General features: G+C 41.4%; 1 protein-coding gene across 3 annotated transcripts in view; it reads right to left on the reverse strand.

Annotated features, from left to right (window-relative positions):
• The window catches only part of Tmcc1 (transmembrane and coiled-coil domain family 1), a 209,061-nt gene that overhangs the window by 123,971 nt on the left and 70,921 nt on the right, over positions 1-14,169 (reverse strand). For 2 of the 3 annotated variants that reach the window (XM_063237766.1, XM_063237768.1), the window contains exons 3-4: positions 10,808-10,861; positions 6,441-7,131 (exon numbers count right to left, since the gene is read on the reverse strand). In XM_063237766.1, coding sequence (XP_063093836.1) covers positions 6,441-7,004 — 564 coding nt within the window. In that variant the 5' untranslated portion in view covers positions 7,005-7,131; positions 10,808-10,861. The remainder of the gene's footprint in view (positions 1-6,440; positions 7,132-10,807; positions 10,862-14,169) is intronic. The other variant, XM_063237767.1, reaches the window with a different exon arrangement.

The following is a 14,169-nucleotide window of genomic DNA, read 5'->3' on the forward strand; positions in this document are numbered from 1 at the left end:
CATGGGGTATTCATGTCTGCATCTCCACTGTCTTGAAACCCTGGTTATCTGCACAATGTGTTGTTCTATGAGAGAAAGTACTATACTGACTGGCCTCAAACTCCCGAGATGCTGTCAACACACTGTCTAAAAGCACCTGCCATGGGCCCCATGCAGCTCTATCTCCTCTGAAGCTCCTCTGCTTCACTACCTTCTGCCCACATTCTGTGCACCAGCCAGTGTCCTCACAGCTGAGAGGATGAGTGTGCTGTCACTGGGGTGCAGGTCAGCTCACCAGGTAACTGGCAGGCCTGGGCTGATGGGACTACCTGCCCAACTCTGAATAGCTCATCAGTTTACCTCAATGCATTTTTTGAAGTGTTTTTAATTTCCACTGTGAAACTTGGGAAGAACAGTGAAGTTCAATTTACAGTATTTTCAAATTATAAGTAACATTATTATTTAGTAAAACAATATTTGTTTTCATCTTGAAACTGAAGGAAATGAAACCTAGAAAGTTTTGAGGTGTGGTGGCTCACACCTGTAACCCCAGGTACTCCAAATGTGGAGGCAGGAGATTGCAAATTCATAGCCAGCCTGGGCAATGCAGCCAGACACTGTCCCTGAATAAAGTGAGGAAGTGGAGAACTGGGGTGGCTCAGCAGTGGAGGGTTTGCCAGAGGCCACCCCAATGCTGCCAAAAAAACAAGCAGGAGAAGAAACAAAAGAGTGACGCTGAGTCACCAAGCTCCAAGGACAGGAGCTTCGGATTTTATTTATTTTTGTTTTATTATTTGTTCATTTTCTGAGGTCTTGCAGGGGCAGTGTCCAACAGCAATGAGTGAGCAGTGAGTTGCACCCCCACTCTCACACTGCTTTCTAGATGCCCACTGATATGACACTGCCCACTTAATGAGTGGAATAAAATCTCGCTGTAAAGAAATTCAATGGAAAAGACAGTTAAGAATTACATACTGTACTCAGAAATGCATCTGAAAAGCATAAGCATGTGTGCTTCCTCATTTACATAATGTGAGAAAGAGAATACACATGCCCTGGGAAAAGAGGTGACCTGAGCACAGACATCATCTCATGGCCAAGACACAGATCAGCAGATGAAGTGTCCAGTATGAATGCTCACACAGAAGCTTCAACAGCAGCCAGGGATCAACCCTGTTAGTAAGAACTGCTCCAAGCACTGCTCTTCAATCATTTGGCACACATAAAGTCAGGGTCAATGGCCTTGATGCACCCTCTCCTGTATCTCCTGGACACTAAGAAAACATGACTTGAGGATAATGACAGGCTGCACTTCCTCAGTTCCTCTGCTCGTGACAGATGCTGCATGCCTGGTGGTTTCTGCCCACTCCACTTAGAGCTCTTCCCTCTCTTCACAACTCATCTCTCATTGCTGCCTTTCACTTTGCTCTCTTTCCTCACTCTAAACTCTGTAAGGGTGGAGACTCTTTTCTGGTTGTTCATTTGAACATGCTTATTAGCATCTAAGGTACAAGCAGGCACTGGAAGGCCCCAGCCCATATGCTACCTTCATAGCTATACCCAGGCCACTGTCATTTACCCACTGTAAAGCTCCTTAGTTCACAGCAGATGGAAGCAGAGCTGGGAAGGGGCCACGGACCAGAAATGGACCCTATGGTGATGCTTCCATGACTCAACCAGACACACCCACCCACACACCAGGTGGCTCTACCCAACCGACCCACCCTCTGCCCACCTGTCCCAGTAACTTTCATCCTGCAGTGCAAGAGATGCCAGCTGGCCAGCACAGCTGACAGTAGTACTGTTTTTACAGAAGGCAGCTGAAGACTCACCCCCCAACTGACCTGAAAACAGTAAGTGTTTGTGGAGTGAATGCATGAATGAGCAAATAATCAAGGAAACACTTTTCATCCCACTGTATGTTATGAAAGATGTGACAGAAGAAGATGTAGGCTGAGACAGCACAGGCTGGCTTTTGGCACACCTAGCTGGCTTTACCTTCTTACCTGTATCCTTGTGAGGTATGCACTGCAGAATGATTTTGAAACACAGTCTCACCGAGTCACTAGGTTGTCCAAGCTAAGCTCAAACTTATGATCCTCCTGCCTCAATCTTCCAGAGTGCTAGGATTACAGGTGTATACCCCACTCCCACTCATCGTTTTCTTCAGAAAACCCTTTCTTTCACTGCTAATCAACCTCATCTGACTTCTGGAGAAATACAACCTGGAAAAATTCTTCAGCCTTTTATTTCTTTTGCTTCAATCTGTCTGGTTAGTATGCACGCACAAAAGGATCTGGTGCTGGGGATCCAACTGGGGACCTTGCCTAGCTAGGCACATGCTACACCACTGAACAATTCCCCCAGTCCAACTACTCCCTTCGTGCCCTTTCAGTCATCATCTTTCTTGCCTAGTCTCTGTAACAGGCTCCTAAAAGGTCTCCATGCTTCTGCTCTTGAGCTGCTACCATCTATTCAGGGTATCCAAAAGTCAGATCATATCAGTTCTATGCATCAATCTAATGGCTGCCTTTCACTCAGTGCACCAAGTCCTTCCAGGGCCTGCATGGCTCTCCGCAACCTCGTCTCTAATGTTTGCCGGCTTGGCTCACTCAGCTCTCCACATTGGCCTCTCACTGTTCCTCAGCACATCAGACACTTTCACTTCACTCCTTGGAGCACTCACCCCTACAGCCTTAGGGCTAACTTCATCATCTTCCAGGGCTACACCCCGCTGTCACCTTCCCCACAGGCCTGCCCTCATCATCTTTTACAATGTTACTTACCCATACGCACTCTCCTGGTCTTGCTCATCCTGCTCCAATTCTTCCCATGGTGTGCAGAACTCATCTACATCTACTGTACGCCATGCCCGCCAACACTGAGCAAGTGCATATGGGTAGAAGTCTGTTCTCTGGTGCATCCTAACCCTAGAACACTGCCCTGCACATGGAAGGTATTTAATGATTACTACTGAATGATTGAGAGCTCATTCCATTTCAAAGATTTACCCATTGACATTCTCAAACTTATCACTGACATCATTTCTTGCTCCCCTATGTATTTGTCTACTAACTCAATGGACAAAACTGAAGACAGAAGTATTGAGTTTGGAAATTCAAATACAGAGATAACACCTGCCCTCAGGTAGCTCTCTTCTTTCCATCTGTACTGTTGCTACCTTGACTTAGACTGCTGTCACCCCTTGGGATGACAGGACTAGACTGTTATAATAATAGCCTTCTGGATTATCTACCTTCACTTAATCTAAACCCATTTCAACTCATCCTCCATCCCATAAGCACAACAGTATTTTTCTAATTACTAAGATAATGACATTCACTGTTTAACATCCAGGGTGCCAATCCTCTCGAAATACTGTCTCTTACTAATGTCTATAAATCTCTATGTGACTGGTTCCTATCTTATCTGCAAGTCTTAACCGGCAACTCCTCCACCTTCACGTTCTTAGCAGATTTCCCCTATCCTAGACCTCTGTCCCTGCAGCTCCCTCTACATCAGCTAATTACCTTGGCTTATCCTTTAGACCCTAGTTACTGCCTCAGAAAGTCTATCTGACTTCCTTAACAGATTGGATCTCCTTTACAGGCTCTTGCTACACTTGTCACAGTTCAAATTTCAGATCTGTTCAAGTGATTATTTAATATGTATCACCATCTGATGATTAACCTCACAGGTAAAGGCCATGCTTGGTTTTATTTCCTGTGGTGACCACAGTGTCTTAGCAGGCATCAGATACTTAATATACAATTGGCAAATGAATGACCATACATGTGAAAAGCTTTGCAGGAAGAAATACAGAGCTTGAGAAAGGAGTATGGACTGCTGTGTGAGGCAGGGAGCCTCAGGAACTGCAGGCTACCCATAAAAGGTTTTGTGTATCATATTTAAGGACATTCTTCACCAACAAACAACATGGAGCCAGTGGCAGTGTTACAGAGGGGAAGATGTGATCTATTTCGTATTTTTGGTAAGTCTCATCAGATACTGACTGTATGGAGAAGGAATGTGAAGGGCAATGAGATGGAGGAAGGGCCAAGGAGGGCAGTACTTTAGAAACTGAGAACAGGGTCAACATTAGGGTAGTGGAAAGGGCACAACAACTCTCAGATGTGACTGGTGGCTCCAGAAAATCAGATCCAAGGATTCTCAAGCTCATGGCTGAATGCTGCATTGGGATCATGTAAGACCTTGGTTCAAAATACAGATGTCCAAGTTCTACCTCAAACTTAAATCAAACTTTGGGAGTGAAGCATAGAAATCCTACTAGGAACTAACGGTCCTTTAAGATTTCTACTATATTCAGCCAAGTTTGGAAATATGGAATACAAACAGGAAGACACAAAGGTTTTTGAGAGATGAAGAATTAGAACTTGAAAATAATGAGTTGAATTACCTGTACAGACAACCTACAGACCAGACCAATAGCCACCCTGAAGAATACTTTTCCTGGAGATCAAACCTTGCCAGTGGCTGGAGGTGTGTGAGTTCTCATTTATAAAGGAGTGAAGAGTGGCATGGGCCATTGTTAGGCCCTGAGGGCACTTACGCCCAGATGCAGGGAGAAAGGAGGACACATCACTAATCAGTAAAGACCCTTCAGTGTTATTTATGCTGAGGTATTGCTGTCTCATTAGATGCTGGCACAGCGAACCGCTGGGATGTAACAGTCTTTTGTAAGCTTCTAGGATGAAATGGAACTTCTCAACACACCAGCCAAAATGTTCAGGCTTTATCCAAACTCATAAAATACCCTGAGAGAAAACACTAACTAATTAGCTTTATTCCCCAAAGCCTGCAATTCATAGAATACCCTTCTGCCTCTTATCCTTGAGATCATCCCAAAGCCTATCCTTTAAAGGCCAGCTTTCACAAATTGCCCAAGACAGACCTAGGTGTGCCTTCCCTAAACATCAATATGTTTTTATACTGCTTATACTACTTTTATCACATTGTATTTTATAATATATTTGGGGAGATAGAATGGTGTCATAGAAAAAAAAAAAACTGTCGTACAGAAATCTCACCCCTTATTTGTAAGTTGTATGGCCCTGAGCAATTCACTTTGGTTTTCTAGTCTGTGGGGGAAAAAAGGACAATAATACTTTCATTAGCACTTCAGTATTTATCAAGTGAGATAAGTCATGATAAAGGGTCAAAAGTTTTCTTTTTCATATGTACACATCTTATCCTCCTGCTAGTTTAAAACATCTTCAGAGCTGGAGTCAAATGTTACCATCTAAACATCTGCACAGCTTTTCTCAGGATGCTTTGCATATGAACAGGTGCTGATACATTCAATGTATGGCTATGAGATGAAAGGAAAAAAAAGTTTATACCCCTCTCATTCTGAAAAGCACCTCAGGCAGCTGCTGACAGCCATGTTTCTTCAGCCACACTACTCAGCATACTATCCCATAATCATAGTTCTGCCATTCTCCTGACATACTCCTCCTATCCCTGAACACTGAGTATCTATCTCTCCTACCTCCAATCTGAGCACATTCCTCCTCCATCAAGCTTCTCATGATCTTCAACCCAAAATGACTATTCTTTTCCAAGTTATCCATACCTCTATGCTATTTATCTTAGACACTGCCATACACACACACACACACACACACACACACACACACACACACACAATTTGCCACATGTTCAGCTAGACTGAATTCACTGAGTTTAAAATCAGAAAGTTTTCAAAGACATCTTGAAGAACTTTAAAGAATCAACTTTTTAATATAAGCATTTAAAAAATGAAACAGAGGGGTCTGATAAGACCATCTTATATATGAACTACTATTCCTAAATGTTCATAAATTAAATGTCATTAGCTGACTATATCTACCATATTAGATATACAAATGAATTAATGTTTGAAAGTACAGTAAGAAAACCATTACATTCGTGTATCATTTTTGCATCTTCCAAATACTTAGACCAACATCCAATACATAATAATGAAGAGACAATATAGTACTATAGGTAAAATCAGTCTTTGAAGCTGGAAGGTGCTGGAACACAGTATTTACAGTATTTACTAATAGATATCTAATTTTTAAAAATGAAGGATCTAAGTAGAATGCGGTGATGTACAACTGTAATCTCAGCTGTGTGAGAGACTGAGGTAAGAAGATCATAACTTTGAGTCCCAATGGGCAATTTAGCAAGACCCTGCTGCCCAAAATAAAAAAAAGTCAGGGATGCAGTCTGGCTGTCAAGTGCCCCAGGTTCAATTCCCAGTATGAGAAAAAAAGAAACATATACGCACACACAAACTGGACTAGTGTGTGGCGGACAGTGAGGGTGGCAGCAGGTGGCTTTTCCAAGGGGCACATTGGAAAATCAGCCAAGTATTTGTCTGAAGTTGTGTATCCACATTCAAACACAGGTCCGTAAGAGCAGTGAATCAACAGAAACAGAAAAACCAGTGAACTCACCCGTTCTATAGATGTCTCTTCCCCTGGAACACAAGCAGCTGCTGCGCAGGCTATATCCATCATTGTGGAACTGGTAGGAGCGTCTGTTGTGGAAGAAGACCGGGGCCGGCCTGTCTGGGCCACAGCTGCCATCTCCTGGCCAGATTTCCTGTTGATCTGGGGACTCCCCTTTGGGGCTTCTGGCTTGCCCCGCCTACTATGCAAGCTGGTCCCTCTCTTCATCTTGGGTGGCACTCGGATCTGCTGCAGAACTCGATTCAAAGCTGTAGGGTGGGTGGGGACACCATCAATCTCAGCACTTGCATTCTGGCTATCCAGATCCACGTCAGGTTCTGGATCGGCCTGAATCTGCTGAACATCGTGTGGAGACACTGATGACCTCCTGCGCTGGTGCTGGAAGAGGTGCTTCAAGCCTTGGCCAATCACATTAATGTTCTCCAAAGCATTGTGGGTCATCTTAGATAACTTTTGTTCTGATTCTGTCTGCTTCCTGGCCTCTGCATCTTGGGATCTGCCTCCAGGATCTGGATCCTCATATAACTGTTCACTGCCCGAAGGCTCCATCAGTAGATTTAACAGGCTTATTTGCAAACTCAAAAATTTTTAAACACACCAAGACCATCAAATTAGGTAGGCATTTGCTTCAACAGTGACTATGCATGCAGCTGTGAGACGGAGGCTTCATGACTATCTAAATGTATTTAAAAAAGAAAAAGAAAAGAAAAGAAACTTATAAATCCATGCAGCAATTCCAGTGTTAAAGAAAAACATGCCAGTAGCCACATAAATAGGCACTATCATTCACCAATCTTTAATCAGAAGATTAAAAGATAGTTTTACAGATAGCGGATGATTATTTTCTAGAGTAGAAGAAAAGGCCCAGAACAAGTACACAAGAAATGAAAACAGCAATGCTAAAATGAACAAAATCCCTGCATGTTTCAAACATATGAGGATTTGGGCACTTGAGATGCCATCCTGGAGTGGACACCATAGTAACAGTTGATAGAACAGCCACTGCTCAGGAAAGGGAACAGGCCATTTATGTATTTACTCCAGCTGAGGCAATTTAATTCCTCTCATTCAAGCCATAATTTTTAATGCATGTGCTTAAATAGAGTAAATTCAAAGACTAGGAGGAGTGGCTATCCCAATCTAATTACAGGTGACTTTTAAAGAACACCGGTATTTCTTAGTAACACTCATATTTATCAAGTTCATTAGTACTTAGAGGTTTGCTCTTCTGAAAAGACAATGGAAATAAAAATTTGTAAGCTAAATTCTCTGAGGCATAAATGACCTTGCTAGCACTCTAGAAACGAGCAGTTCAGACAGAACCAGTCTCTAGAGAAAAAGCTTTGGTTGGTACCAGTGTTCAAGATAGAGGATTCAAAGAAATCCCCTTGTCACCAGGATCATCCCTAACAGAGCTTCTCACATAGCCACAAAACTCAAAAGCAAAGCAGCAGGATAGTAACTTGGTATAAGGAAAGAGTAGAAAAAATTAAAAGTGAAACAGCAATATCACCAGTTATTAGATGAAGGCAGTTAAAAGGAAGCTGAAACTAAGGTAGTAGTACAACAGCTCTGGTAACTGAAATCACATGCATTTAAAAAAAAATGGGGCTGGGGATTTAGCTCAGCAGCATAAGCGCCTGCCTTGAAAGCATGCTTGTGAGTTCGATCCCCAGTACTGATTAAAAAAAAAGAGGGATGGCTGGAGGGGATGACTTTTTTTTTTTTCATTTTCTTTTTTAACTGTTTGGAAACATATGTAAAACAAAATTGTACAAATGTAAAAAAGCTGATAAAACATGATATAAGAGGCTCTTTAATTTGCACATTTTCCCTTGACCTTTTGTTTAAAAACTTTAAAACTCCCAGGATGGGTATGGTTGATGCATGCCTATATTTCCAGCACTCAGGAAACTGAGACAGGAAGATTACCATGAGTTCGAGGCCAGTCTTGGCTACAGAGTGAGACTTTGTCTCCAAAAAAACCCCCCAAAACAAAACAACCAAACAAACTAAAACCCAAAACAACAACAAAACAGTAAAACTCCCTACACAACAAAGTACTCTGAATATGTAAGTCGCAATCAATGAAGCAGCATAATGCTCAAATTCTGGGGTTATGAGGACAAGAAGCATAAATTAGCTAGAGTTCATTACTGTTCAGAGGAACAGGAATGGAAACCACTAGAGCTTTCTTTCTGATGACTACTCTCAGAAAACCTTACCATCGTGCATGTTCTCTTGCCTGTTCCCTCATCTCCTGACTTGTTCATGACTCCGGAGTACAAACAGGGAAACAGAGATAAAGACTCCAGTACTTGTAACTGCTAAAATATTATAAAATTCATTGATCCTAAATGAAGTAGTGAAGAGCAGCCACTGAGAATGGAAGATTTCACTCAAATTCTTTGTGGCTCCAATGAAATTATATCATCCCACTATAGCCTCTCACCCTTTTCTTGATTATATATTTGCTTTTTTTGTCTTTATCCATTTTGGAAAGCAGGGAAAGAAACTCCTAACTCTTACTAATGATTTGTTGGTCCACAGTGCTGTTTCTGTCAGCTTGTGGTTAGAAATGTTGCCAATAATGCATTTAATTATGTTCCCCCTTCCTCACAAGTCTGTCTGGCAAACTAACTACTGAATTATTTCTAATCTAAGAGAGAAACGGCATTGTAAGCAAGATACTCACTAATCTCCTCCTGTAATGAGCTGTTTAGACTCTGAGAACACAGGCAATGTCAAAGCAGCTGCCTGACTGTGAAGAGGTATTTTACGCTTTTTCCGTATTTGTACTGCATTCGTTACATAATACAATTAATTTTTTATTATTGTAAATAAAATGAAATAAGTTGATCCCATGAGATTAAAATATATCATAAGTAAAAGAATGGTGTCAAAATTAGTTGAGAAACTTACTCATCGCATATATAAAGTTATTAGAATTTGTTACTCAGCAAGTCTATTTCTTTGGGTAGTTTTAAACAAATCAAATGACTGTTTGCTTCCTATTTATTTATTTTGGTACTGGGAGCTCAGGACCTTGTGCTTGCCAGGCAGGTGCTGTGCTGCTGACCTATACCTCTTACCCCAGCTTCCTATTTTAAAAAGTAGAGAATATGACACATTGTAAATACTGTATCAGTAACTTTTCTCTAGATGTCACTAGCCTTTGTATATCATTTATTTTCAAATACTCTGAGATCAATTACAAAGATTCCTAGCATTCCCTAAGAAAATCTAAAACAGTATCAATTTCTAAGACAAAGTTTGCAAAGCGAAAGCTTCTAAACCAAGGCTTTCTTCACAGCTGCAAAGATTACATAACAAATGTAATAAAGTCCAGGATATCTGAAAGCAGGACTTATCTTAATGATACTAACTGGGATAGATGCATGCGGGCAAGGAGCTTGACAGAAACCTATACCGAGCTTTAAGTATTTTTACAATCAACCTATTTCTTTGATTATAAAATGTAATCTGGTACTATTACTTATAGCTATTACTACATTACTGTGTAATATTAGCACCAATAAGATACGTGGTTATAACTTTTCAAGTTCCTAAAATTTTCTTCATAGAAGATCTTTAAGGCCACCTTTCAATATGTACCACATATTATGGAAGGCTGAATGATGTGGCAAAAACACAAAAGATAGTAGTAATGCTGAATAATTAACTATAAATCTGCTGATAGGAAGAATACAAGCACTAAAGAAACTGGATAATCTCAAAGTGTTTATGCCTCTATTTTTCCCCAAGATAATAAAGCTCAAATAATAACTATTACTTAGAGTTCGTAAAATTTCCCAAGTAAGTGTATTTAGACCTTTGGTTTAATACAAACAAGTTAACTGTGAAGCTCTTTGTATTTTGCTAAGAGGAAGGTGTTACCTTCTTTTTTACTAATTTGACTTCTCTAAAAGGTGATGTTCTTATAAATAAACCAGGAGAAACAGGAACAGAAAAGGCAGCAAAATGACACAAGAAGCAGGAAGAAAGGGAAGAAGTGAAAGATGGGAAAAGACAAGGAAAATTTTTGATAATTGTTATGTTCTCAGAATTTTCAGTAACTAATTTTTCTGTCACAGTTTTGCTCAAGAATATATCACTACGTCATAGGAAACAAACTGCTCTGAATTAACATCAGAAATAAGTAAAAATGTTTAAAATCTGACAAATATTCATAAAGGTGTTCTACAAAATCATCCCATATTACATCGTTTTGTCTTTTTATTCCTTTAAATTTTTCTTTCTAGTTTTTTGGTTTTGATAGACATGATAACCAAAGCTTCTGGATTTGCCACAAACCAAGTTCATCCACTGACTGTACAGAGTCAAATACTTGCCTTTGCTGCTGCTCCTCAAACCCTCTAGCGTACACAGGAATCCTTTAGGAAAAGCTGAAAAAAGCAAGTATCAAGAATTATACAGTGAGCAAAAGAAACTCTGCAGACAAAAAAAGGAATTATGTTAGCAGGTCTTATCTCCCATTGGTAGGAAGGAATAGAATACTTTTTTCTGAGTGCTTTGCAGTATTTTCCCATTTTGTAAAAACAGTATCCAAGAAAAATAAGATATTTTGGAAGAAAGAACATTAACTTGTCAGCACTTAGAAAAAGAAGCAAATGTCTTGGTGAGCCAGTTAATCTTGACAGCCAATTTGACTAAACTGGGAAGACTCCAGAGATCAGTAAAATACACTCCTGGATATGCATGAGTGGGTCACAGAGGCAGGACCTTGGGGACTCTATCAGGTCCTTCCTCTTGGAGGCATATTCTCTGTGCTGCAGTGATATGAGCAGCTTTGCTCCACCATGCCCTTCTACCATGACACTGTGGCCTCAGACTAGCCAGTCATTGCACATAACCTCTGAAACCATGAGTCAAGTCAGATTCTCTTCAAGTTTTGGAAAGTTGGCCAATACAAAAAATGGGTACCAGAGAAATGGGGTCACTGCTGTAACTGCTATGACTATACCTGACCATGGGGTTCCTAAGTCTTTGTACATGGTTTATGGGAGAAGTTTGGAGAAATGGGGTACAGCAAGACAAAAATGCTATAAGCAAAACCTGATGGATGATTCTGGCTGGAGCTCACAGGACCAGAATGCTAGCAGTAAAGCCTAGGTTTGTGCAGTCTTAGATGGGAAAAAGGAATTTGCTTGAGAACTGGACTACAGGACATGTGTGTTAGTCTGGTAAAGAATTTCTGTACATTTTATCCACGCTCTAAACTGTTAAGACTAGGTTTAAGAGTGATGGAGGATATTTCAAGGCAGCACAATCCTCAAGCTGTGGTTCAGTACTGCTGGCTGTTTTTAGCCAAATTTATAGTGACAATCAGAAGCAAAATGCAGACCAGAAAGATTCAAGGAAAAAACTGTCTATAAGACAATCACCCATAAAGTGGGGAACACAGCAAAAACAGTTATAGTTGCTGAAGAGATTAACATTGTCAAAAAGTAATAAGTGCTTTGAACCAGGACAAGAAGCAAGATGCTTTATGGACATGTCAAAACTCAGCAGAACCTCACCTAGTGCAGGCTTCAAGGATACAAACATGTCAACCTTTCATTTAAGAAGAGACCCCAAATATCTGGCAGGGTTGTATAGGGAATTGGTTCCCTAGGATTCATTTTATCATGCTCAGCTATCTAGGCAACTCAGAGGCTGCTGCAGCTGTGGCCCAAGGTGGCCCAGCTGCTGCTCACACTGGTGGCAGGCCTTGGTGTTATAGCAAGCAGAAACACCAAAACAACACCCAGGATTTGAAGGCAGATTTATCTACATCGACAGGCACTGACTGAGATCATTCCCCAAATATGAGGCTCTGATCTCTGCTGATCTAGAGTTTACATGAGATAAACAAGCAGGAAGTACGAAGCTGAATGGCTTGTCAAGTGGAGACTGGTTCTTACAATATGGGTAACTAGCTATGCACCACAGTGACCAGCCATTTCCTGGAGACAGAAGCAACTGGAACTGCAACAAGAACTATTACCTGGGCAACTAAGAAACTGAAGTGTACTGGTTGGGGCTGGGGGGATAGTGTCATTTTCTGTTACATTGGCACTGTCTGATCCTGGTTTTTGGGGAACACACAATGTAGAAGTTAATGAGGGTCACAAAGTCCTCCACCCAGATTTCAAGGAAAGTCTTGGAGGTTCCAGTCAAAAATGTGTGGCAGGATTGGAGTCCCTGCCAGGAGTCCCTGAGAAGGTAGTCTTTAAAATTACCTGGGTGGAACCAAGCCTTCAATGGAGACTCTGGAATTGGGAGATTCCAGGAAGGAGGAAATGTCCACCCAAAAGCTTCAGGGTACAAGGAAAGCTGGCCAATATGGAGAGAGGCCACACGGGCTACAAACAGCAAAGCCACAGAGATGGGCCCACCCACACTCGCTGGCAATCACATTTCACCACCATGGGCTCTGGATGCCAGACATGGACCCAGAGGACTTAATGCTTGCCTTGATGGATTCTGGTCTTTCCTGGTCCTATTCTTTTCTATCCTTCATTCCTCCTTTTCTAAAGTAGTTCTGGAAGCCCTCATGTACATTTTTTCATGGCTATTTTGATGTCCTCAATCTATTCAAAGGGTTTACAAAAACTTCTGTCAACTAAAAACATTACATCCATTTTATTCACTGATCCTGGGATCATGATTCCAGTATTATGTGACTTCTGGCTCTCCTCCAAATCAAAATGACCATGAATGATAAACATTTTGAACTGACTCAGTATGAGGCAGTCACAATGGTACAACTAAAGACATTCAGAAAAGAGGACTCCCAGAGATACTTCAGAAGGTAGCAGGAATGATGGGACCTGTGTGTCTGAAGTTGGGGGTGGGGAAGTGTTTTGTTTTCAGGCAAACGAATGTTTATTCAGTACTTCCCACCATTTTGCCACAAGGCTCATTCACATCCTAAGTCCTTCCTCTTCATGAAGGCAGGGGACAAGTCTTAGCTTCGATCATGGTGTGCTTGACCTGGGTGCCTTCCACTGAGTGGAGTAAAGCTCAAAGTCATTTACTCATACATCAGAAATTGAGCACCTATTGTATACCAGGCCTTGGGATAGTCCCAGTTCTTAGGACTCTCAGGCTGAAGGAAGAGCTGACAAACATAACAGTATGTATAGCAACAGATGGCAACCAGGTTTATGGATTGCATATGGGAAGGTAATCAGACAGCTGAGAACTGCGTTCACACACTAATACAGTGGGCAGACTTCACTGTAGGATGACAATTAATGACTCAAGGAGGTGCTCATTACAGGAAACATGAATGCTACAGGTGGGGTGCCAGCTGTGTGCTCTCCTGGGACTTGGGGGCCACACATGTCACAAAACATTGAACATTTAAACAGGGAAGGCCCTAGACACACCAGATGTTGTAGTTACTTGTAGTCTAGAAAAGGGAACAGCAAGTAAAAAAGCCCACAAGAGGTACTATTTTGAGGAGCATTAATGACAATATGTCTTTCACTGTTACAAAATTTTAGGGTCAAATGTTCACTGTACTTTTTCATCACACCACATATATTTTCTAACAGTATGGACCCCTTAGGTTCAAGAGTGAGAGGGAAATTCTATTCTTCCCTTTTTCTTTCCCCACTTTCTCCTGCTTGAGCTTTCAGGCAAATCAGGAGGAATGAAGCCATAGCTAAGAGTAGACAGGCACCTTGGGGCCTCTTCCTCATCAGAA

Source organism: Cavia porcellus, unplaced genomic scaffold, assembly GCF_034190915.1.
Source record: "Cavia porcellus strain 051 isolate PalLab524CR breed Dunkin Hartley unplaced genomic scaffold, mCavPor4.1 scaffold_27, whole genome shotgun sequence".
Taxonomy (NCBI): domain Eukaryota; kingdom Metazoa; phylum Chordata; class Mammalia; order Rodentia; family Caviidae; genus Cavia; species Cavia porcellus.